The 24345-nt window shown below is 41.5% G+C and overlaps 1 protein-coding gene across 3 annotated transcripts in view; it reads right to left on the reverse strand.

Moving 5' to 3' along the window:
- Positions 1–530: 530 nt before the first annotated feature.
- The window catches only part of PDE4B (phosphodiesterase 4B), a 420029-nt gene continuing 396214 nt past the window's right edge, over positions 531–24345 (reverse strand). For all 3 annotated transcript variants that reach the window (XM_028102388.2, XM_088022395.1, XM_028102389.2), the window contains 9 exons: positions 19024–19117; positions 13310–13488; positions 11943–12041; positions 11634–11798; positions 9486–9585; positions 7320–7474; positions 7086–7208; positions 6191–6373; positions 531–2850 (listed from right to left, as the gene is read on the reverse strand). In XM_028102388.2, the coding sequence (XP_027958189.1) occupies positions 2485–2850; positions 6191–6373; positions 7086–7208; positions 7320–7474; positions 9486–9585; positions 11634–11798; positions 11943–12041; positions 13310–13488; positions 19024–19117 (1464 nt within the window). In that variant the 3' untranslated portion in view covers positions 531–2484. The remainder of the gene's footprint in view (positions 2851–6190; positions 6374–7085; positions 7209–7319; positions 7475–9485; positions 9586–11633; positions 11799–11942; positions 12042–13309; positions 13489–19023; positions 19118–24345) is intronic.

The following is a 24345-nucleotide window of genomic DNA, read 5'->3' on the forward strand; positions in this document are numbered from 1 at the left end:
GTATTCTACCTATGAAATTTATAAAGCTCTTTCCAGAAAGAAAAGCATAACCATATGATTAATAGGAGACTCCATGAATCATCGAAAAGACCAGGAACCAGTGCTCTGTCAATGGTGCTTGAAGATGACTCTTTGGACCTCAGATTCTTCATGTGTCAAATGAATCTGTGGAACCATTTGACTACATGAAGCTAATGTTCTGTGATGCTGTGATTCATTTTTCTGGAGGACCCAGCCAAGTCGGAGATTCCCTTGGTTTATCTAGTGGATTAAACGTTTCAGATTCTTACAGTAGTTTTGTTTGCTTTTCTTTAACCACCTCCCGCATCACTGAGATGTGTGGATATTTGCTAAGAACATGTGAAACGTTCCAAGCTAGGGGACTTTTTGGACACAGATTCTGAAACTTCAGTTGAGAGGATGGCCAGGCAAAGTGGTTGGTTTTCTTTGTGGGGTAGGGTAGAAGAGAAGAGAAAGAAATATCTGCTTTTAATAGGTCAGAACTAACCACAAAATAATTGGGCCTATGGTCTAATCTAATCATGCTTTTGTTTATTCATTTCATATAAAAGTCTCTTACGAATGCATCGGAGCACAATATATAATAATAATAATACTATAACATACATTGTGAGAAACTTTTGAAAACAATAAAATGTCCACCTGAAATAATGCAGTGTTCATAGACATACAAACCCATTGGTCATGCACATTTGTGCCATTTCTTTAACTAGTGAGTTACAATGCTGAACTGAAAGCTTGGAATATATTTTACAAATGGGAGACTGAAGCCAATAAAAGGCCTAACAAGTGTTATCAGAAGCTTCACATTTGCATAATTTACTACATCAGTTCACATTTTATTATAAAATTCACATTGTTTTATTGGGGTTTTTTTTGTAATTAATTGGAACATGACATTCCTGCTTAATGGCGGGCAGGAGGCTTTTGCTTCAAAATCAGTAGTTTGGGAACACTTAGAAGAACATCTGTGAGCAAATGTAGTGTTGCTGTTTAAACCAAAGCCACAATGAGAGTAGAACCCAGTTATAACCCAACTCATGCGGACATAGATTTGGATAGAACATGGGTGAAAACTACATCCCCTTGCCCCCTACCCCTATCAAACTATACAAAAGTAAAAGCTCAGTATAAACCATTTAGTATTGAATGTGAGAATCCTATTTCCAAAACTGGTTCACAAAGGGGTTGTGCACTATGAGCAACTCAGGGAAGAGGGCAGACCTTCTGAATAAAAGCCCACAGATGTCCTCACCGGGGAGGGGGTCGTATGTCTCTCTTAAGCGACGTCCAGGTTATATAATACACCATACAAAACGTTACAAGAAAAGTCGCAACTCTTAGGCAGAGTTTTCTACACAAATGTAACACCACCATTGGCAGGCAATGTTAGATATATAAATTAATAACTTACAAAACATTACATTATATACATGAAGTAATAAATATACTGTTATAAACAGAAATGGAGGTGTTAGCGCAGAAGGCAGTGCGAGAGAAAGACGGCAGCATCAAATTGAAAACGGTGTGTCACTGGGTAGAGAGCGAGGCGGGAGGGGACAGGATGGGGGCGTGTGCAGCGCCCAGCGGCTCAGGGCTACGGGACACAACATGGCGCACTGCCTCATCGAGTTGAATTTTACACAGACCGTTACTGGGAATGACACGACTACTCCTTCCTACCTCTTAGTCTGTTCACTTTTATTCTGTTTGCAGCACAAAAAGTGAAGTTCTAAGAGGAGAAAAACATACTGCTGTAAGCAGGCAGACAGAGATAAGTTATACGGGCAACTGTGAAGCTGGATGGGACCATAGGGGAAGGAAGTAGAATGTGGTTAGAAGCGTATCCTTTCTATTTGCAAAAGTAACTGTAGTAAAGTGAAAGATATTGCCCAAGAAAGAAGGAAGACCATTTTCTTTCCTTTTTTTTTTTTTCCCAGAAAGAGTCAAAAAAGTTTATGTCAACTTTGAATGCTTATCTGTGTAGAAGTTGATACTAAACTCTAGGTATTCAACAGGCATTTTAAAGACGTGAAAATGTTTTACAAAAAAGGCACACAGGTTGGCAGACAAGGGGACAGGTGAGCAGATTCATAAATGAAGTTATTAATCAGTCAGTTCAGTCACTAGAGGGGACAGATTCCCAAAATTTAGTGCAGAAAAAAATCTCTCAGTTTTGTGTCTTCCATTTTCAAGCCATTTACTCAGGATCTGACCTTGGCCTCCAGTACCAGGTAAAGTTTCAGCTCTCCACTAAGCTTGCAAACAAGGCAAGTCAACCGTGGAATTTTCTGAACTGCTGTTTGCTTCATGGTCTCGCATTCTGGCTCCCAACTCAAGTAACTGGAAAGGCCACATGGCCCTTGTCCCGTGCAGGCCTACGCCCCCATGATGGGCTGGCCCTACCATCCAGCTGGCATGCTTGTCAAAGGTGGAATGTTCATCTCCACACGGAGAAGGCAATTATGTGTCAATCGGGGACTTGTCTTCTGCCCCAGCGTCTCCATCAGTCTCTCCTAGCGAATCCCTATGGTCAGGGTCGATCACGCAAAGTGTCTTTGTGCTGCTGAAATAATTGTGACCCTCTCCCTCTTTGTCAGGGCCTTCGGAATCCTCCTCCTCAAGGGTCAGTTCAAACTGAAACTTCTCCATCAGACCCTGACAGTCTCTGTTCTGCTCGTCCAGCGGTGGGGAGGGACTCTGGGGTATCATGCTCTGGTACCAGTTCCTGTTATCTTCTAACGTATCCAGAATGTCCTGGGCATCAGGCTGCACCAGATCTGCCCAGGTCTCCCACAGTGGATGCACGATGTAGTCAATGAAACCGACCTGGAAAAAAATAAGGTTACATGTCAATTATTATGATGGGCTCTTGAAAACCAAACAAGTTGTTCTGGTTTCTAGGCAAAGAAAGAGGCAAAACAAGCTAAGAGAGATCAATAGTGATGGATTCCCCTATTTCAGCACATACTATACGGTACACCATGCCCTGGATGTAATATATACATTATTGCTCTTACATCCGCAAAGTAAGTATTGTTACCCACCCTTTACAAAGGAGGAAGCTAAGACTCATTGAGATGAAATATCTTGTCAGAGATCACAGAGCCGGTAAGTGGTAGAGTTGGGACTTTGACCCAGCTCCATCTGATTCCAAAGCCTGTGTTTTTCTCACTATAACTGACAACTTTTCCTCTTCTGTGTGCCAGATAAGAAGTCTGGATGTAACTCTGGTTGGGAATGACTTTGTCACTACTTGGATTCTGTGAGTCATTCTCTGAAGAAGGAAGCTCCAGGTCTAATGAGTTCTGACTCAAGATTCTTTCCCTGATAAATTTAAAATATGCTGCCATTCCAAAATGAAGAGGAGACAGCCCCTGATGACCCTGAAATTTCTCAAGTTCCGTGGAATGCTTTTGTTTGTAGATGACTTTGGTAAAACATCTGAATATACACCCAGCGCCTAAACAAACAAATCTCCCCTCTGTGGACATGTCTGCAATTGTCTTAGATCCACAGGGTACAGTCACTTCCATCAGGAGAAAGGAGGGAAAATAAAAACAATTAAGCAGTTCCTTTGCTAGTGTTCCTGTGAATAAATACGAGGCTTATGGCTCTGTTATGGTTTACACAGGGGCTATGCATCCTGCATGAGCTGGCTCTGTGGCCTTATGCTGACCTCTCCATTGTCGGACAAACAGGAAACACTGGGGGTGGGAGCAGGTTGTGAAAAAGAATAGGCACTAGTTGAATGAGGGAATGGAATTCCCCTGTCCTGGTCTGGGGGACTGGAGAGATGCTGGGTCCGGATTCAGAGGTAAATGAGCAAGAGCAACACATACACGTCCATGGGACATGATACGGCTCTCTTTCCACACTGCTGGAAACCTTTCCTTTTTTTTTTTTTTTTTAAAGATTTTATTTATTTATTTGACAGAGAGAGAGAGAGAGACAGCGAGAGAGGGAACACAAGCAGGGGGAGAGGGAGAGAGAGAAGCAGGCTTCCCGCCGAGCAGGGAGCCCGATGCGGGGCTCGATCCCAGGACCCTGGGATCATGACCTGAGCTGAAGGCAGTCGCTTAACCAACTGAGCCACCCAGGCGCCCCTGGAAACCTTTCCTTTAACAACATTCTGGTTTTTGGCAAATCATTTAATACATCAAAGTTCATATGTGACTCTTTTATATCTATATCTACCTGTACCTATATATTTATATCTCTCATCGATCGATCGATCGATCCATCTGTCACCTATCTATTGACCTATCTATCGTCTATCTTCTCCTCCCTGATGCTTCCCTAGTCTTAACATAACTCACACCGAAGTGAGGGACATCTCTGATCTGCACTGGAACTTGACTGCAGATGATTCAGATATTTCTCTTGCTTCTACCCACTCCCTTTTCCTTCTTTATGTGTATTTAATGGATTTGAGAGACTATTTTCAAGGTGTTTTCCAGGGACCTGAAAAAACAAGCTCAAGGCAACGGAGAAAATGGAATGAGATGAACACCGTGCAATCATTTCTTTTCTTCATTTGCTTTGCTTCTACTAAATGCTCAGAACTTTTTTGAACAGTAGCCTCTAGTTGCTTATTTACTGGGCCCCGGGACGAGAGAGCTCCACAAATCCTAAGAGCACCTAGTCAAGGGCTTTATTGCCAGATGACTCAGACAATGCTTGCCAGAGCCCATCTGCGGGAAACACCAGAAGGGACCATGATGTCATGGCAACAGGGAGACCTGCTACAGTGATGGAGAGGGAAGAGCTCTGGGCGGAGGGCAGCTGGGTCACTTGGGAGCTGGTGAAATGAGCCAAGGGGACAGCTTCTCCACCTGATGCATGGGGAAAATAGCTGTTGTGTCTATCTCACAAAGCTGTGTGGGGGTTCAAATAGGACAAGTTCTGGAAAAATGTGTGGAAAACCACATAGAACACCATATAAATATACATCACTGTTGATAATAATTGGGCATTATTTTAATTAATTAATTAACTAATTGTTCAAATTAAGGCTTTAGGGGATTTGAATTGGCCCTGACAACTCAATGTTAGCATGCATTTTTATAGCATATTAGACTTTCAGAGCACTTTCACAGATTTTAAACTCATTTGACTGGGTTCCTTTAAAAAAAAACAATAAAATAATAACTGCAAGGGCACTTGGGTGGCTCAGTCAGCTAAGCGTCTGCCTTGGGCTCAGGTCATGATCCCAGGGTCCTGGGATCGAGCCCCGCATCGGGCTCCCTGCTCAGCGGGAAGCCTGCTTCTCCCTCTCCCACAACCCCCGCTTGTGTTTCCTCTCTAGCTGTCTCTCTCTCTCTGTCAAATAAATAAATCTTTAAAATAATAACTGCAAGGGTACTTTCCATTGATATTATAAGTATATGTAAGTTTGGGGGTAGCAGGTAGCGGGGAAAGAAGATAAACACTAACTAAAAGCCCTCCTCACGCTTTTGTGATAAAGACCTGGAATAGCCTATAGACCCTCTCAATCAGGACTATATGTTGCCCTGAAAAAAAATAACATTTCAGCAGGCCCTGAAGCCTTTGTACAGCTATCGATACTTTCCAGTATTAGCTAGAAGTATCTGAGGCATTTCTGCATACCCCCGCCTCGCATATTGTCCCCAGTCCTCAGCACATAGGGTATTTGTAGCTTTGGACACAACCCAAAGATGTCAGCGTGTCCTCAGAGGTAGAGAAGCAACCTTGGAAGGGGACACAGGAAAGGGCGTCGACCGTGAGGTAGAAGAGGTATGCAGAATGAGATTCACCCTCGGCCGTGCACTTGATTATGGAGAGACAACAGACAGAGGGTGGAGGAAGCCAGGATGAAGAGTTGAGCTCCTGGATAAGGACAGGGGTAAGAGAGATCTGGAGGGACGGGCAGGAGGCAGCAGCTCTGATTTCAGTCAGCGGGATTTGCTAAGGTCATAGGCAACTCTCTAAACTGCTTGAGAATACAGAGACCAGACTTCGATGAGTTTCTGAGTATGGCTTTGCCTCCACCCTGTGAAATTGAGTGTAATGGAGAAGGCAAATGAGTCAGAAGTAGAATGGAACTAAATGGGTCGTTGCTTCCTTATAACCTCAGGAATTAGCTAGAACCCTCCAGTTCCACAACCAGCAGAGCTCACAGAAACTTTGAAAATTTCATATTAGATACCTGGGATTTTTCCACAGAAGCCGTGTGCTTGTCGCACATTGGGCTAATCTCCATTCCCCTCTCCCGCTCTTTGTCTCCCTGCTGGAAAAATTCCTCCATGATGCGGTCTGTCCACTGCCGATACAATTCCAAGGACTTGGTGGGGTTGCTGAGGTCTGCACAGTGTACCATGTTGCGGAGGACCTGGAATCATCAAGTTTTGAGAATCCCATAAAAGACAGTGTAAATACTACCAGAACATCTCAGGCCTCTTGTACTAGTACATTTGGTACCAAACCCAGGAACATTTTAGTTGCATTATAATTGTGGTGTGTGCACCAAAAAATGGTATTACAGTGACGCTGGCCAGACTTGCTTATTTACCATTACAGGAGTCCTGCAAGGGAAAATGGGTGTCTTCTCAGATTGACAGTCATTGAATGTAAAAATTGGAAGGGACATTAGAGGTCAAATGCTACCATCGTTTCCCTTTCCCAGTTTGGAAAAAATGCGAAGAATTACTCAAAGTAGATGTCTTCATATTTTCCACTTGTGGAAAGAGACCAGCTGATGGCAGTTTGTATAATCAAAACAGACCTAACAGTCTTCAAGTCAATGGGATTTATATCCAAACACGAGCTTTGGGGACCAGCAGTCACGTATCCCCTATTACAAATGAATTTTGCCATTTATTTTTAGAACTCAGCAATTCAATAGATAGGGTTATGTTTTTCTTCATAAATTCAAGGATAAACTTGAATGTCCATTTTCCTCAGCTTGTTCTGAAAATAAGCCCAAGTTGTAATAATAACCAGATATGAGACTAACTGAACCAATGTTTGTTTTCATTTTTTAAACTGTTGTTTGGTTTAGTTTGGTTTGGCTTTGTGGTAAATCAAAGGCTTTCATCAAATACCTGTATACGATCCGTGTAGTTGTCCAGGAGAAGAACACCTGAACTTGTAACTTTCTTTGTTTCTACCATTGTCTTCAGATCTGCCAGCAGGCTCATATGTTTGGACATATCTGTTGCTAACACCTAGGGTAAAAGGAAAATGAAACTCTCAGGAAACTCACTTTATCAGAGAGAATGGTGTTTCTCCTCCTGAGAAGGGAAAGGTAAGTGAGGGATGTCGAAAGGAAGTCTTACCATGTCGATAACCATTTTCCTGAGCGTCTGGCGTTGCTTCTTGCTGAGATTCTGGAAGATGTCACAGTGTTCTTCCTGCAGCAGTTTGAAACCCACAGCAAGGTGATGGTTTTCCAGCACAGATTCATCATTATACATCAAAGCGAGTTCTGAATCTGATAAACAAGGAAAAATGATGACTTAATAAGGAAGGGCTAATAATTCCAACATTGGCATGACTTCAGTGTGAAATCAGATCCAATTCTCTCCAAATGATGTCAGGAACCAAGATCCACATGTCATTTCTCATCAGAGAAACAGTTTCCCTCTTCAAGGGGGAGTAGTCAGTTTCCAAGCAAAACATGCTTGTCGTAGATATTGGTGCATAAGCTTTCTCTTTGACTAAAATTCATGGTATTTTAAAATCCTTTTTCTTCTTCATTTCACATGAAGAATTTAACATTAGGTAAGTGCATTTCCAAGAAACTAAGCCCTATTTTTATCTCAGTTTGTAATTTCCTTTATGTCTTCACATATTTTGTGCTTTGGGAAGGAATAAACGGACAATGCCACTAAACTTTATCATACGTATTAGCATTTTCAAACTATTTCACTTTTTTATAGATTCCCCAGTCCTGTCACTTGTGACCGTTTAATTTTTCAAAGATGATAATAATGTTGAGTGTGAAGTTTTGTTTTATCCAAATAACTTAGCTCTTTGGAGCTTTCTACAAATATGGCAACAAAACATCAATAATGTTTTACAACAATCTTGATGTCAGAGTTTCTGTCCTCTGGCCCTATATGTCAGAAATAGTAACATCTGTACCTAAATGACAGCTTCCAGCCTGCCGTTCACACAGAAGAATCACAGACATCTTTTGTTAGGCAGAGCCCTGGTCTGCACTGGAGAATGTGGTCAACAAATTCCAGAAGGAACATTTCCTCTTAATAAAGAATAATAGCCAAGTGATGGTGATAGGTTACTCCTTGCAGATGTTGTCACTCATATACCATTGTTTTAACTGTGTTCTTCGTGTTACATCCTCAGAATACGTGGTGGGATATATGAAGTCATTTCAGCACTCCTGCCCTGTTCACCCTGTAATCAATCCCAGATCTGCAAACTGGCTTTCTATGTTCTAGTGTTGTCGGTGGCTATAACAGAAAGACCACTTTTTTTCTGTGTGAAGCTACCTGGCCAGTATATAGGTTGATATGTGACACACACCATGCCCGCTGATATAATCCAATAGCTAAGTAGTTGCCTGAAGTTTATATTCTTTCAGTAGAAGAACAAGGTTAAAAATGAATCTACACCACATCTAGATCATTCAGATATTCTGATGATAAAGTAGGACAGGGACTCTTTTATAGCAAGGAGCTCAAACATTTCTATAAAACCATCAGCACTTGATGTTAATGATGACCACAAGTGTATAGTCAATATACTCAGAAGAAAAAGTACTGAGAATTTTAGCATTTAGAAAGAGTGCACTGAGAAAAGTCATGGATTTTCAGTAGCGTGGATACTAAACATTTTCAGCATGACAAGAGCACTGAGATTTTTAGCATTTAGAAATAGTGCACTAACGGAGAAAAATCATGGATTTTCATTAGCATGGATACTGAACATTTTCAGCATGACAAAATCACTGAGTATAGCTTGGGATCCTAAGGCTGGACCAGCACTAAATGCCACTGAGGTCATCTTCCCTACTATAGACCAAGCATTTCAGTGCTTTCTTTGGAGTCTTATTTCTTTTTGGAGGTTCCCATGCTCATTTAGGCCTGTCTCCTCAGTAGAGAGGGACACCAGTGGGTCACCATGTTCTATGTGAGAGTCCTGCATAACACTGAAAAGCATTATCACGTTATCCCCAGGCCTTTCTTTGTCCTTACTGAATAATCCCACATCTGCTAGTCTTTCCTCATGTATTGTATTTTCCAAATGTTGAGTACTTTTTATGGCTCCCCTCTGACCCTTTCCAAGTTCTCCATGCAGCTCAAGAATTATGTTGCCAGACTGGACACAGTATCCAGGAAAGGTCTGACCAGCTTGAGTGGAATGGAAGGATTACCTCATTATTACCCTTATTATCATCCATAATGAAGACATTAGGGGGGAAAAAATGAAGCAACGAATCATACAATTATCTCAAATGACTGTTCTAGTAGTGAACTCACTTGTGTTGATGAGAAACTGGTTGGAGACTCCAGGGTGATCAACGTCATGGATAGCAGCTGCAAAAATGGCGGCCAGAATTTCCAAATCGGTGAAGACGGCCTGCAGAACAAAACAAGCACATTTAACTCCATGTCCCATTGGCCTACCCTGCTTGTTCAATTTCATATTAAAGTATCCCATTTCATTCTTGTTGGGAGAAGGGTTGTTTGCTGATGTGGTATAATGTCTCAATGCACTAATTAAATGTAGATTCTATCCATCAGCATAAGGTCTAATGTGAAAGGGGTGATGGCGGAAGCCCATGCCCACATCGAGCTTATCGGAAGGCATCAGCACCATGCTCATGATGAGTGATCAGGTGCGGCCTGATGTTTGTTTCTTGGATAAGTTGTACGGCAGAATGGTGCTTATGTAACACAAGCACGTACAAGTCAAAAAAGCAAGTCAGACTGGCTCTGTGCTGAGATATAACAACATTCACGTTTTCAGGCTGAGTAACTTAAAGAAGAAAGGCTAAATTCCAAACTCCTAAGACTGGCAATAAATTATTTCCCAAAGCTAAATTTGTAGTGTGGTCAGAAGCTTTCATATATTCATTCATTCATCCACTCCTTCAATTCCTATACGCTAAATGTTTACTATGGGCAAGATCTGAGAACTTTCCTGAGAAGTGAAACCTAACGCCTCACTGCTCCACTCCTTTAGGCCATGTTGCGAAGCCTCTTCTGCCCCCATCTGTACACAATCACTTAAACCTAGCACTTGTGTAGATAAACATTCTTTCTGACTAGAAGGTCTTTCTCTGGCTGTAGTGTCTGTCCTAATCCTCTGTGATTGCTTCCGTCTTCTAATCCTTCAAATGCCAGCTCAGTGTCCACCTCTCCCATGAAGGCTAACTGCTCAAGGACACGTCGAGCTCGCCCTTTTCTAAACACGTGTGGCCCCCAGGGGTCAATTTCTGGCTACACAATAGGTATCCTATCAGTAACAGAGGGTAGCTGATGAAGAGCGTTGACCCACTCTATGATCCTTAGACAGAACATACAAATAATACTGTTTCTCTCCTTCAGGGGATAAAACAGCCTCAGCTCCATCTCACTTTCCTGTCCTCTTGGATTTCTTTTCTCAAGAAATGCGAAACCCAAACAATAGAGTTGTGGCCAGTTTAATCTTTCTTCACCTTCCAAACTGAACCTGTGAATACGGTGGGGCTGGGTAGGGGTTGGCAAGTCCCCTTCTGTAGTGAGCCTACACATTTTGGAAGAACCTGACTACCGTTGCTGTATGTCAAAGAAGAATATGGGCTGCTGGGCACATTGCTGCTAACATTGGCGCATGGAAATGCATTAATCTACTAAGGAAGGAGTCACAGCCACCTTCTAGCAAGATGTCTAGCAAAATGGAACACCGTTCCCCTTTGCTTCAGCATTATTAATTCTAGATATTCAGTTACTTTTTCTTCAACCCATAGAATCAGTTTTATGAATTCTTAGGAGACTAAGCCTATGGATGCTTATTCCCAACAGGAATTATATAGGACATTTTATATTATATTTCTGTGCTATCCTTCACAGTGTTTGGGATGGTGTAGGCAGTTAAGATCAGTATATGCATACTGAGGATAAACTACATACTAGATGCTGAACTGGACACTTATTAGATACTGGAGAGGCAAAGAAAAATAAAGCACCCTGGGAGCACCTAGGTGGCTTATCTGGTTAAGCGTCTGCCTCTTGATTTCCGCTCATGTCATGATCTCAGGATCATGAAACTGAGCCCCGTGTCAGGCTCTGTGCTCATTGGGGAGTCTGCTTGAGATTCTCTCTCCCCTTCTGCCCCTACCCCCACTTGTGCCCACTCTCTCTCTCTCAAATAAATAAATCTTAAAAAAATAAAGCACCCTGTTAATTACTTGATGATTCAACAATTTCAATCGTAAGAGACATAAAGAGAGGGTTACTCTGATATTCGAAAGCAGTGTAAGTAGAAATGCCGTTCATTTTTATTAGCAACGCAATTTATGGATGCTACACGTAATAAAGAACCAGTTCAAACATGTGCAATTATTTCTGTAAATATGTTACATGTTGTATAGCGCTTTGTAAAAGAGGATGGGCAGGTATGCAAAACACATCATAACTACTCACATCTAATGCTGGCGTAGAAAGAAGAACATGGGTTGACTGGGCTACATCAGCAGCGTGTAGGCTGTTATGGTACGCCACATCAGAATGGTAATGGTCTTCTAAAGTCATCATGTAGGTTACAAATGTATCAGATGAGATTTTGAATGTCTTTAGGAGGTCTCTTTCCTATGTAGTAAAATGGATTAGAAAATAAATAAGTCGATGTCCAAAAATGAGGAAAAAGTCCTATCAGGAAAGTAGACTGGGATGGAAAAAAAATCATCAAGAGCCATCGAATTCAATAAGCAATACTCTCTTCTGTTCACTCACCTGGAATATGGCATACATGATACATGTGAGGGGCCTGTTGTGTGAATATCCAGCCACATTGAAGATGTTAAGGCCCCATTTGTTCAGGTCTTCCAGCTCCTGTAATCAAAATTAGAGGAATTTAGGAATAAGGCCAGTTTTGTTAGCATGTCTCATTATTTTTATTTTGTTTTTGGACAATGGCTGTCTAAGACTTTAGAGTATGTATTTAGAGTGTTCTAGTTGCATCAAGATTTGAAAATGGAATGGCTTAGGAGGTTGGGTGTCCTCTTCATTTTAGTTACAAGTTCTGTATTTTTTTTTTTCCCAGAAAAGAGAGAGTGTGTGTCTAACATATAGATTTAGTTGCTGACCTGTATTTGCCGCATATCAGTCCTCAACCAAGTGGCATTCAGAGGTAGCTGCAAGTGGCTAGGGGTCCCTCTAGCTCCATTTCCCTGTCTCTCTTCTTCATGGATCACTGGCCCAGTAGCTAACAGCTAGAAAACCATCCTAGGGGAACTCCTTTGCCCTTTGGTTATTATCACAAAGGGCCAGGTCGGGGAGACTCAGTTGCTAGAATGTGCGGAAGTCAACCCTAATTTAATGTAAAAGGTCATGAAGAATCCCAACCATGGATTATTCTATCTTAGAGCTCTTGGGCCACAGATAGACCTGGGAGAAACATTATTCAGCCCTGCATTGTGGGATTATTCCACGATTATCTGATTAAAGGAGTCATTTATTCCATCCTGAATTCTTGCCCAGAATAAGGGATCTAGGCTCTCCCCAGAGACCTGCCCCTTGCTCTAATTGCATCTCTCAGAAAGCCTCACTGAATGTCTGTTTGCTCATCTTCTATTGTCACAAGCGTGCAAGGACCCTCTGTTTACCTAAGGCGGCCCCCTAGGGGAACGTGTGAATTCTTTCTGTGCCTTCCTCCACTGGTAGGGTTTGGGCTCTGAGTCAGTGCTGTCGACCTCTCTCATTTCTTCTCTAGCTCTGCCAATCAGTGCAGATTTTCCAACTAGTCCTTGGCATAGAGTCCCGGATCTGTCCTCTGGGACAATTCATTCCTGTCTCCTGGCTGCCCTGTGGCTTCTCGCAGGGTGCCTTTGGTAGGATTCTCATTCATGGGGAACTTCCATTTACAAATCCAACTCTGAATAAAAAAATACAGCTCCTTTGTTGTGGAAAAGGGTCTTGAATTTGGTGCCCAGCAATGGACAAAGCGGCCACACCAGGTTTCTTATCATATAATTTAATCGAAAAGCAACAATGATCACTCTTTTTTTCTAGTAGATAATTTTGAGCAGCCACCTGACCTGCCATAGAGCAAAGAGCTGCACGCACACGTGAATGCCCCCCACCCGCCGGCTCAGACAAACCTTGGCCAGATGGTCTTCGTTTTCCGTGTTGACTCCAAAGCGTGAGATGCTTGTATTGTTCAAGCTTGAACTATGCATTAGTTTTTTCACACCGCTTATCTGTGTCATGAGCTGTTGCTTTTTCTTCTTCTCTCGGTCTTTCTGGGTAGGAGATGGAATCTCCACATCATTCTGCTTGTCTGCAACAAGGGAAAACATTTTTCAGCCCCTGTGTGCCAGTGAGAACCCACTGCAACCCAGTATCCAGAACAACTTCCAAAGTCCTGTGATGGGTTTTACATCTTATAAAGGACTGTCCTACATTATCTCACTTGATCTCCAGGACCATCCCGTGAGGTTGATGGGAGAAATAGGAGAATTTTTTTGCTTCTTTTTATTGCTAAATAAACTGAGGCCTAAAGGAGTGAAATAAGTTGTCCGAGCAGGACAGGTAGGACTCAATACTCCACCTTCTATCTGCAGCGTAGTTTAGAATTACGCTTCTATATTTTCAAGGTAGGGCATCAATATGTATATGTAGATGTTTTTAATTAAATAACTTATATGTCTGTATAATAGAAAACATTCATGCAGCCAGGCCCAGGTTAATAAAAACAGGCTTTATGTTCTACTCTTTTTGTCATATTTGTATTTTTTTTAATTAAAAAAAAAATCCAAACAACTTTAACTGGATATAACTTATCATTTCAGTTTAGATGAGCCATCTGTAAGTTAGAGAAATAAATGGTTTGTAACCTTCAAACAATGACTTTAAGCCTTGGCTTATTACCACCATTTGAGGTTCAGAGGAAAAGTATATCAGTTTTACTTCATGCTTTATTTTATTCATTCTAATTAATAATAAACAATGACTCTCACTTGTCACAGGCATTAAATTGATTTAAACATTTACGCTTATTAAATATGTATGCTGATCTCATTTAATCATTTAAAACATTCTGCTACGACAAGGTAATGGCAGAGCTGTGATTAGCGACGAAAACATCTACCTTCTCATGGAGGTTCTCCCCTCTGTATCAGGCTATTAAAAATATCAGCAACCAAATATCCCATTTCACTTCAAGGGAGGCTTTATCTTGAGTACTTCTGAAACATGCATTAACTCTTTCAGGCCCCAGGGATGACTGTGAGTGCCCGGAGGCAATCATTTATTAAACTGCTTTAACAGCTACTTCACTGAACCCTGTGGCTGAAAGAGTTAAGGCAGCTCTCAGAAGTTCCTATGCGTATCTCTGCTTATTACAGTAAAAATTAGGACAAAGACGACTTCTCCATTAGAAAATGACATGTTTCCAGATGCCATGCTGGGACCTAGACTAGTTGCTTTCAACTCTTGCAAGATGATGGCATAGGTCACATGTTTTCCCCAGAGACCTCCACCTGCTCTTAGGGCCCTGCGGACAACGCGTCAAAGCAAAGCAAGCACAGGGAGACAGAAGCAGCTCCCTGGCTGGACACCTCAGTACCTGGAGCAAGGCTATTCTCTATCCCTAGCATCCCTGTGTTCTCTTTAGGTGCCCGCAAGCTCTGAGCCGCATCAGTCTATGACTTTTGCCTGGTGAGGAATTTTAGTGGTCATTTCAATTAGTTTAGGGGTTTCCAACGTGCCTCAGCATCAGAAGCACCCAGGGAACTTTAGAAAAACACAGATTTATGAGCCCCACCCAGTCCTACTGAATCAGTATGTTTCAAAAAGCTTCCTAAATGACGCTGATGATCAGCGCCAGGTTTGGGAACCAATAATAATCCCACACTCTCACTTTTCAGATGAAGTCAGCAATTTGTCCAAGCTCAAAGGGCAACTTACTCAACAGATATTTATTTTGCAATTACTCAGTTCCAGACACAGTGACTTAATAGCAGAGAACCCAGGCCTTGAGGTTCCTGTTAAAAATTTCTTTCTGGTCTCACAATCTCTGGCAAAAAACACTATATATTATATTGTTTCTGACATTACTTTTCTCTCTGTCACTTCACTCGTAATAATTGTAACTTTCTGCTAAAACGAAAGGTCACAGTAGCCCCTGTCTTTCCTGACTCCGTTCTTCACCATCCCAAAGTCTGGTTATCTAAGAGGCTATCAGATTCCCCTAGGCCACTGCAGATAGAGAAACCTCTAGTGGGCCTAGCAGCTTTGCCCCATGTTAACTAAAGATTCCTTGCATCAGCCAGTAATTGAGCTGAACCACTACTGTGTCTGGAACATTACAGTAAAGAAGAAAGCCATTATTCACAGACAGCACCAATTTGACATTAATGGGTGTTTCCCTATACAGGCAGGCACTGAAACAACTGATGGGCTTCCCTATTCTGAATTTCCTCTGTTAAAAGCATAGCCAGGGCGTTGCGGAAATAACCTGAAACAGACTCAAAGAATCGCCATAAACACTTAGTGAATTTACATTCCCAGAATGGTTATAATACAGTGGGGAAATAGTAGGCCAGCATAAATCAAAGAAACAAACAAAAGAAACCAAATGCAAAATATGGTCACGTCAAAACTCTGTTAATGGCCTAATTTGAAGTGCTTTTCTTACTAGAGCACAGCGTTTAATCATGCAGACTTTCTAAATTCTTTCTCCTTGCATCTTTGAAATTCTATGTTTTAGCTTTTGAGACGTAGTCGGGGATTTACAAGAATGAGTCTTCTCTGTTTGTAAAAATACTTACCAAATTATAATATCATATCTAAATGTCTTGCTCTGCCTATGCTCCCTTCCTGCAGATCCTGCTTCACTTCTTCCTGGGCCAGCAACCTGGAGCTCATTTTCATGTAAGAGCATCAATAAGTGGTTGCTTTGGTAAATGGACTCTTGCCTGCCTTTCAACTTGTCCATCTAGACACCATCCTCTTAGATGGAAACAGCACAAGTTTCCCAGCTCCTTGGAGTAAGGGATTCCCTCCTTTCTGGATGACACATTTTAACGTTCAATGACTCTTATTGCAAAAATGCTCTTTAATTTTAACTTAAAGCACTAAGGTCTTCCCATTTTTTGCTCACTGAGATGGTTGCCGTGCTCTGGCAAAATTCTTTTATATTACTGGGAAAGGTTAAAAACATATTTTATTTCTAGGTCCAACAATCATGATTCCTAAAGACTTTTCTCCAAAAGAATATAGCTGTTACTTGAATGTCCTTTAATGTGATTTTCTTCTATATGGTCTGAGTTTCTAACAACCTTCTTTCCTAGTTAAAGAAGTAACAGGGTATTTAGGTCTGGGAATCAAGAGAGCAAAACCTTAGTTCTGGCTCAAGGACATAGTAGCCAAGTAATTTTGATTAGGTTACTTTGCCCTTCTGGGCCTGTTTCCTCTCCCATAAAATGAGGGAATTGGATGACAAGGCCATTAAAGTCCTTCGTGGATCTGACAGTTTATAAAGAAGGCTTCATTCATGCTTCTCCAGGAATATTCCTCCAGAATATTCACCCCACAAAATAGGATTAAGAGTTCCATGTCTTACATTTGCAGTTTGGAGGCAAGGTCTTGTTTGTTTGTTTGCTTTTTAGGATTATCCAATTGCAAACCTACAGCCTATTCTAGAGAATCCAGATTGCTGGGGATGTCTTAGCAAAACTGATCAACTCAGTCCGTATCAGAGTCATCGTGCTCTCCTTGTACAGATGAAGTAACTGAAGTATCTTTTGTTGATATGAGGGATTTTTTTTCTCCCTCTATTTTTCCAAGAATATTTAAAATTTTAATCTAATCTGTTTGATCAGGACTGCCTTGTGCACACACACACACACACACACACACACACACACACACACCCTCCTAAGGCTGAGTCTCTAAGAATTGAGATTCTAACACGTCCCCCAACAACCTGTTCTTGATAATTTAACTTTTGGAATAACGAGAAGCCAAAAGATTGGTTTTCCTCAAGACATGTGCCAAACAGCAAATGAAATATTCAAGAGAGCGTTGATGTTCAGCCTGTTCTTGAGATACACAGTGTTGACCCTGAGAGCTCATCTTTATTATCTTATCAGCTTTCTCACTTAATAGCTTATGATGATAAAAAAGAGATCAGTATGCTAAGCTAGTCGTGCCGTCCTTGGCAAGCTGCAAGCCGCTGGTGAAAGCTCCTGCAAGTGCACAGAGCTGCCTCCGCGAGGTCTTGGATGACAAAGGGCTCCTGTAGCTTTTCCCCAGTCGTGAGTCTCTCCCAAGACACAGACAAGCCCTGGCATTTTAAAACGCAATGTGTGTGAGAACAAAAATGAGTTCTCGCACCACTCGACTGTCTTCTTCTCTCCCACAGTCGTTAACCTGGAAAACGTAAGACTCCTGGTTTATGAAAAAGAGCTGGGTGTTGCACAGAGCAGGGTACATCTGAGAGGGACAGTGGAAGATGTCTGTCTTCAAAGGAACCAAGGGGGGATGATGGAGAAGAAAAGGATTGGTATATAACACTTGCAGTTCAATTAGATTCTGGCTGCCTCTCGGAGCTAGGCTCTATGAAAATTCTTCTCCTTTGTTCCCTGACCAGGGTGTTGTAACTGCCGCTGGAGAAAACCAGGTGCAGAAGGCACCCACAGAGGAAACAGAAAGACACTGTTCATCGTGCCCCTGCCCATCTGCAGCCGGGAAATGCCGTGAGCTCTGCACCAGGCTGATCAAAGATTGATCGGCTGACAGCAGAAACTGCTTTGGAATTAAGAGAAACAAGATTGATTTTTTAAAATAAAACCAGAAGAGGTGTGTGTTGCCATAAAGCCTGAGGCACATGGTCATGGATTTAATGATGTGTCGCAATGCCAAAAAAGAAGGGAGGTGTGATGTTCAGCTGTAAGAATGTGTTGGTTCTCTGCATGGTGGAGTTCTGTAAATGGGCATAATTCAGCAGTATTTGAAAGTCAACAGACTCAGAATCTAAATGCTATTTATTTTAAAGTACAGATTTGCATATTCTGCAAGCCTTATTAAAGAACAATATAATCCAAATAGGTTCACTATACAGTAGAATGGCTTTAAACATGAGATCAGAAATCCCAAGTAATCAAACAGAACGCCTGACAGTAGCTAAGGATCTCTGATGCAAACATGTTCTGACAGTGTCATGTGTTAAATACCAGCAATGTGATAACAGAGCACAACAGATAAAAAAGCATCAGATTGGGAAGATAATGATGCAGCTTGCAGAAAGCCACATCTTTCAGAGATGTCAAGATTCTTCTCTTCCCATTGAGCTTTAAGAAATAACTTAGCAAAGCAATAGTCAAATTACTTCCAAAGCTAATTCCCATGGCCCAAATCAACACACCGTTATTCTCCAACCATATCTCTTACAAACCACCTAAGAGGAAATCCTTTGCTCCAAGTCCAGTTATTGGAAGAATGTAAAGAATACCACGTCAGAGGAGTCAATAGACTGGTCCCTCAGGTTTAGATGACTGGACCCCCACCCCGACCCCAGTCAGAAGGTCTTGGCCAAGATGGAAGAGGGTGGATAGATAAGGGGAGACCTGGGGTATGTAGAAATACAATCAGCCTATAATAACCTCTGTCTTTGATGTCATTCTTTTTTTTTTTTAACATCTTTCTGCTTATTTTTTTTTTACCTTAAATGCTGTCCTTAGTTCTTATTTGAAATGGCTTTTTCTGTGACTTGACCCCATTCCAAACTCACATAGGGATGTTGCTGATGGGTTGCAGAGATTAATACGGAAAAATCTCAATTACAGAACAGATTTCCCAGTTAATATCTTACCTAAGAAAGTATTTGAAATGTATTCAGAAACCTGGTTCCCTGATCGGCTCATCTCTGAGAGGTGTGTCAGCTCCCGGTTCAGCATTCTTTTGAACTGTGTATGAAGAAGAAAAATGTATTAATCACCTAAAAACTAGCAAATGATCACTGTAGATGTTTTCAACTTTACTACAAACCAAGAGATCGGAGCAGATACTATTAAATAAATGATTCTGCTTCTACAAAACACCCCTTTAATGCGAAACCATTCCCATGTCACCTTAGGGAAAAAAGAGGTTTTCTTGAGATTTCTTAGAATTAACATCTGATTTCTTCTGAAGATGCAAACATAGGAAAAGAATTTCAACAGAGGTCAAGATAATTGCACTTGAAAAATGTAACAACTTTTAAAACACATTTGTTGGAAATTAACTCGAAAATATTACTTGAGAGGAGATTATATGTGAAAAGTTGAACAGAACTAAGGGGAAAAAGAAGCATCCTTTAAAAATCCTCGAGCCGCCTAAAAAGAATTGGATTAAAATACAGCACAGTCTATTTAAATATGATGTAATATAGCATGCCCTTATACAATAAGCAGCCTCCGTGGGCTAAGGGACAACACAAACTAAATCATTACAGATGTTTTTCTACTTCACAGAAAGCACACAGATGTAAATGTTTCACATTCTATCAAAGACATATAACAGAATCAAATTAACCCACCTTGATGTAACCCCAAGATACAGATAACAAATAGTTTGCCTCAGGCATTTTGGAATGCTCTCCTTGCCACAATCCACAAATCCCTTTGAAAGAATTCACTGTGCTGAGAGAACACCCCGAAAGGACCGGGAAAGCCGAGCAGATTCAGTGGTAAAATAATCAAAACTTATAAAAGACAAAGTCTCCAAAATTTAGGGCATTTCCTAATCCACACAAAGCCCATCTTCGCACTCCATTCTTACAAGAAGCCTATGCTCCCTGCTTCTTTCCTGGCAGAGAGAGTAATGCAATCAGGAATTGCACGAAGGAACAAGAGCCTGTCTAAATGTATTCAGCTGGCTGGTTTGCAGCACTTATGAATTATGAATAGTCCTGGTGGCCGAAGGGGTTTCCACTCTAGATTAGTCCTGCTCAGCTGAACTCTGCAAGGAAGGAGAGATTCTTCTTTCCTGTGGGGTTGCCAGACTGGGAAACACAGCCATCTTTTAAAAAGGAGAAGATTAAAATGGAGGAAGCCCCATGAATATTTAAGTAAATCTGAAGTCAGTACCCTCCCCCATTTCGACTAGGTGTTCTTAACCCTCTCTCCACTGCACAAAACATCCTCCACACAGGCTCAGTCACGCTAATGGTTTCAGAGGAATGGTGCATTTGAGTCATTTACTTTCTCAATATTTTTAAAAAACTGAGAACAGGTTAGAACTGTGCCTGTCTTCAGACTAGGCTTTCAGACTACAAAGATTTTTTTTTTTTTTAAGCTAGCTTTTGGGAGGATTTTTTGCACACTGGCGGTGTGTGACAATGCGTTCAGCCATCCTTCACAATGAAACAAGTGGGAATAGAATGAACTTCTTTCATTTAAAAAGTATTTCATTTGCAGAATGCAGTTCTCTCCACTCCATCCGTTCATTAATATGCATATTAGATTGCATTTGACAAATGAATTAAACACGTTCGACCTTTCAATCTAGGATCTAGAATGTGTTAGGAAATGTAAGCTATCATTTGCTGCATGAAAGGTGAATTATTTGGGTTATGAAGGACTACGCTGTTTTGGTATTTGAGTGTTAAACATCTAATTCATGTTAGTAATATTTAGGAGTTAAACTAAATTTTATTTCATTTTAGCAATCTAGGGCATGTTGAGAAAGTCATTCCCTTCCTGTAGACTCAATCTCTCTCTCCCTCCCTACTGCTCCCCCCCCCCCCCGCGCCCCCGCACCCTTTTCCTTGTCAGCCTCAGAGGGCACAGGCAAGAGGAAAGGCCAAGAGGAGAGTCTGACCGCAGAGCTTCCCAGCCCCATCCCACTCCCCTCCTTCTCCCTTCTCTCCGTTACCCCACCCTTGGACTCTCAGAAGTTCAAGTACAGCATGTTAAAGCCAGAGCAAAGCACCATGGCAACAGCCCCCACACGCAATTGGCTCTCTTTCCTGTGAGGCTTTCTCCTTTCAAATGAGCATCCTGCACCAACAATGGCTTCACTTCAAGCATCCAAGCCCCCGTCGTGCCACTGCCTGAGCCCAGGAGACCAGCCTTTCTAGCTGAAGGCAACGCAGCTTAGCATTGCTGCCTGCTGGCTCACTGCACGACGCATTGTCCTCAGAGAGGTTCTGGGGGAACCCCGCTTGCGTCTGTGTGTTTTCCCATGATACACTGTGTCAGTAACAGTAACCAGGGATGTCCGGATCAATTGTCTTGGCTAGTGTGTTTTACTGATGGAACCTCCATGTGGTTTTGAACTCCAGGTGAACCGCATTAAGTTCCAAATTATTTATTTTTCAAGACAAACCTGCTTGGTCATAGGGGCCTCTCATTTTTACTTCTCAAAAGTCTGGCACTTACGCTAAAGACTTAGAAGCCGGAAAAGAGAGGTGTGTATGCTCTGATTGATCAGCTAAATTTTGGCAAAGAGGGAAACCGTACTTGGAGCACTGCAAAAATATCTTGGGAAAAAAGCAGAGACCGATGATTTCTTTAATTATGTCTCTGCATAAGACTTAGCCAAACGTAACATTCAACGCTCCATCCTCATTTTGGTTCCTTTGGTCGGTAAAATATTTAGGAAGATTTTGGAGTCAATCAGGTTTGCACTAGTTCAAATAAAACCATTTTATCAGGTATTTGATAAATATTTTTCGAACATCTAAACTATGCCGGGCAAAGCATTAAAGATAGAGAAGTAAAAGAAAAACAAAAAACACCAAGAAAACCAACAAAAACAAAAAAACAAAACAAAACAAAACCAAAAAAACACCCTTTTTAATCAGCTCTAATCTTAGTAGGAATAGTCAGATATATTAGGGCATGTAAGTTGACCACAACAGTTTTAATAGTCTGGAGAGAGTGGGGCCAGTTCTTTATTAGTCATATTGGCTTCCTGAATATAGAAGCAGGTAGAAATTCAGTAATAAAAGGCTAGGAAGGGAAAGACTTTTCTCCTTCCTTTCGTTCTAAGACCTCCCATGGCCACAAAAATCCTGTTGGGATACACTGTCATTCAGTCCCAACATGGGAGCAGGGAAAGTGGCTCTCAGCTACAAGGCTGAGAAGAAGCCAAACTCCTCACCTTTCCTGCACTGATTACAGGAGTAAGCTATATAAATAGTGACAGACGAATACCACCTCCCTCCTTCTCATGCCTAAATTGCTCTCCTGTGAGTCTTTTGCTATGGGCATGGCAATGCCACCAAAAAGCCAAGTCATCCTAAGGTAACCATAAAGCACATATCATGATGAAGTATGCATATGGAGGTCACTCAGGGTCAGAAACTGACCCAATCCTAAAACGCTGCTTAGTGACAACCATTGGTTTTCCTCCTCTATAAGGGAGGGCCCAACCACACTGACCGAGGCCATCACTGCTCTCATCCAAAAGCATTTATGAAGGGCCCACTTATGCTGGGCAGCAGACGGGAGCATCTTTTCCATTCTAGCAAATGTAGAGGACAATCAGTATGATTCGTGCTGGCCTATGTGATGAAACACACCAAGGGGTAGAAGAGATAGGAACTGTGTTTGAGGTTAAGGCTGAGGAGACAGTTGGACTATTTGGCTTAGTTGGGTTTTCAGGGTCAGGCCCCCGTATGAGAATTGTTTCTGTGGAGCCAGAGATAGCCACAATGTGGTGGACAAATCCTGACTGTCACAGCTCTCACCAACAGCCCTTTGAAGTCACCTCACCTCTCATATTTAAATGAAAATGATGCATGGTTTTTGGCTCTCAGCCTTCTAACCTGCACCTGTCATGATTCTATGACAAGTTCCCTGGCCGTCTCCGATAGACTGGACACAATACTTACCAGCAACTGCTATTTCCCAGAAAACAAAACACTCTCAATACTACTGAAACACCCCGAATGGGAAATGCTTCAGTCTGTAAGAATAAGTCACCAACAATGGAAAAGAAGCATTTATAATGTCTCCAGAGTTTGATATTCTAAGACTCTTGCCATCTCTTGCAAGGTTGGGTGTTCAGTCTAGATACGAAGGTAAAATAGCTCCTAAGTGAAACCGTGTCCCAAGCAGTTACGGGATTGAAAGGGAATGGATATTATTTATTTTGTCAAATGCAGTAGAGAAATGCACAAACAGGAGCACACTATTTCAAAGATAAATGTGTCTTTACTACCTAACGTACACAGATCCTATTTTTCTGTTAAGAATCTGCCTTCACAAGAAAACCCTGTTAGAGCCTACCTAGAAATAATGTCCCCAGAGGAAATGGCCAAAGCCCCTTTTGAGTACAGACGAGCAAAATTTGTGAATGGACCCTTAGTAACACAAATTCCTCCAATGCTTCCTTAAGCTTATGCCCGCCACCAGATTTGTGAACACTGCTAGAAACTGCAGTTCTTTTCTAAAAATGGAAAAGGATACCATTCTCTATAAATGCTTTAATCTTGTTGCCTCAAATTATCTTCTCTGTAAAATCACACGTGAATGTTTTTGGATAGGCTATCTTTAATAGTGGGAAGTTATTTAAAATATATAGTAGCAAATCTGAAATTCAATTTACACTTGATATGAACATTGTGTTTTATGGCTTCAATTTTTCTTTACCTTCAGTGCTACATATAGAGATTATTTTCTTCTGAGCCAGTTTTTTTGTGAAACGATGGAACACTTCCTCATTCTTCTAGCTTTCTCATGAGAGGACTGGTTTGAGCTTTGTGCAAAGATCCGCAAGCAACTTAGGGGCTCTCTCAGTAAAGAGGTCTTAGCTACACTAACCGCACAGGAGGCGTGGAGTAGAAGGATCTCAGAGACTGCTCCCAGTTCTAAAACCTGGTGGTTTTATATTTCTAAGAATAAAACAATTCAGAAGAGTAGTCATATGAGGGGCTAGTATCAAGCCCATAGAATAGCTACTTTTAAGACTCATCTGGGCTTGTGAGGGGTGACATGGATGTCACCGAGGAGTGAATCTTTAGTGACCCACTATATCTTCAGCCCATCAAAAACTAGATAAACAGGCACTTTCCTCTCATTTAACCTCATGCTGAAGTCAGTAGGTGAAAACTGTGTGGATTTAAAAAAAAAAAGAAAGGAAAGAAAGAAAGGGAAAAAAAAAAAAAAAGGAGCCAAAGAGAGGAAGACAGCTCCAGCAGTTACCCTTG

The sequence above is a fragment of the Eumetopias jubatus genome, unplaced genomic scaffold, assembly GCF_037043125.1.
Source record: "Eumetopias jubatus isolate StellerSeaLion01/CBP00866 unplaced genomic scaffold, mEumJub1_p1.0 scaffold_4, whole genome shotgun sequence".
NCBI lineage: Eukaryota > Metazoa > Chordata > Mammalia > Carnivora > Otariidae > Eumetopias > Eumetopias jubatus.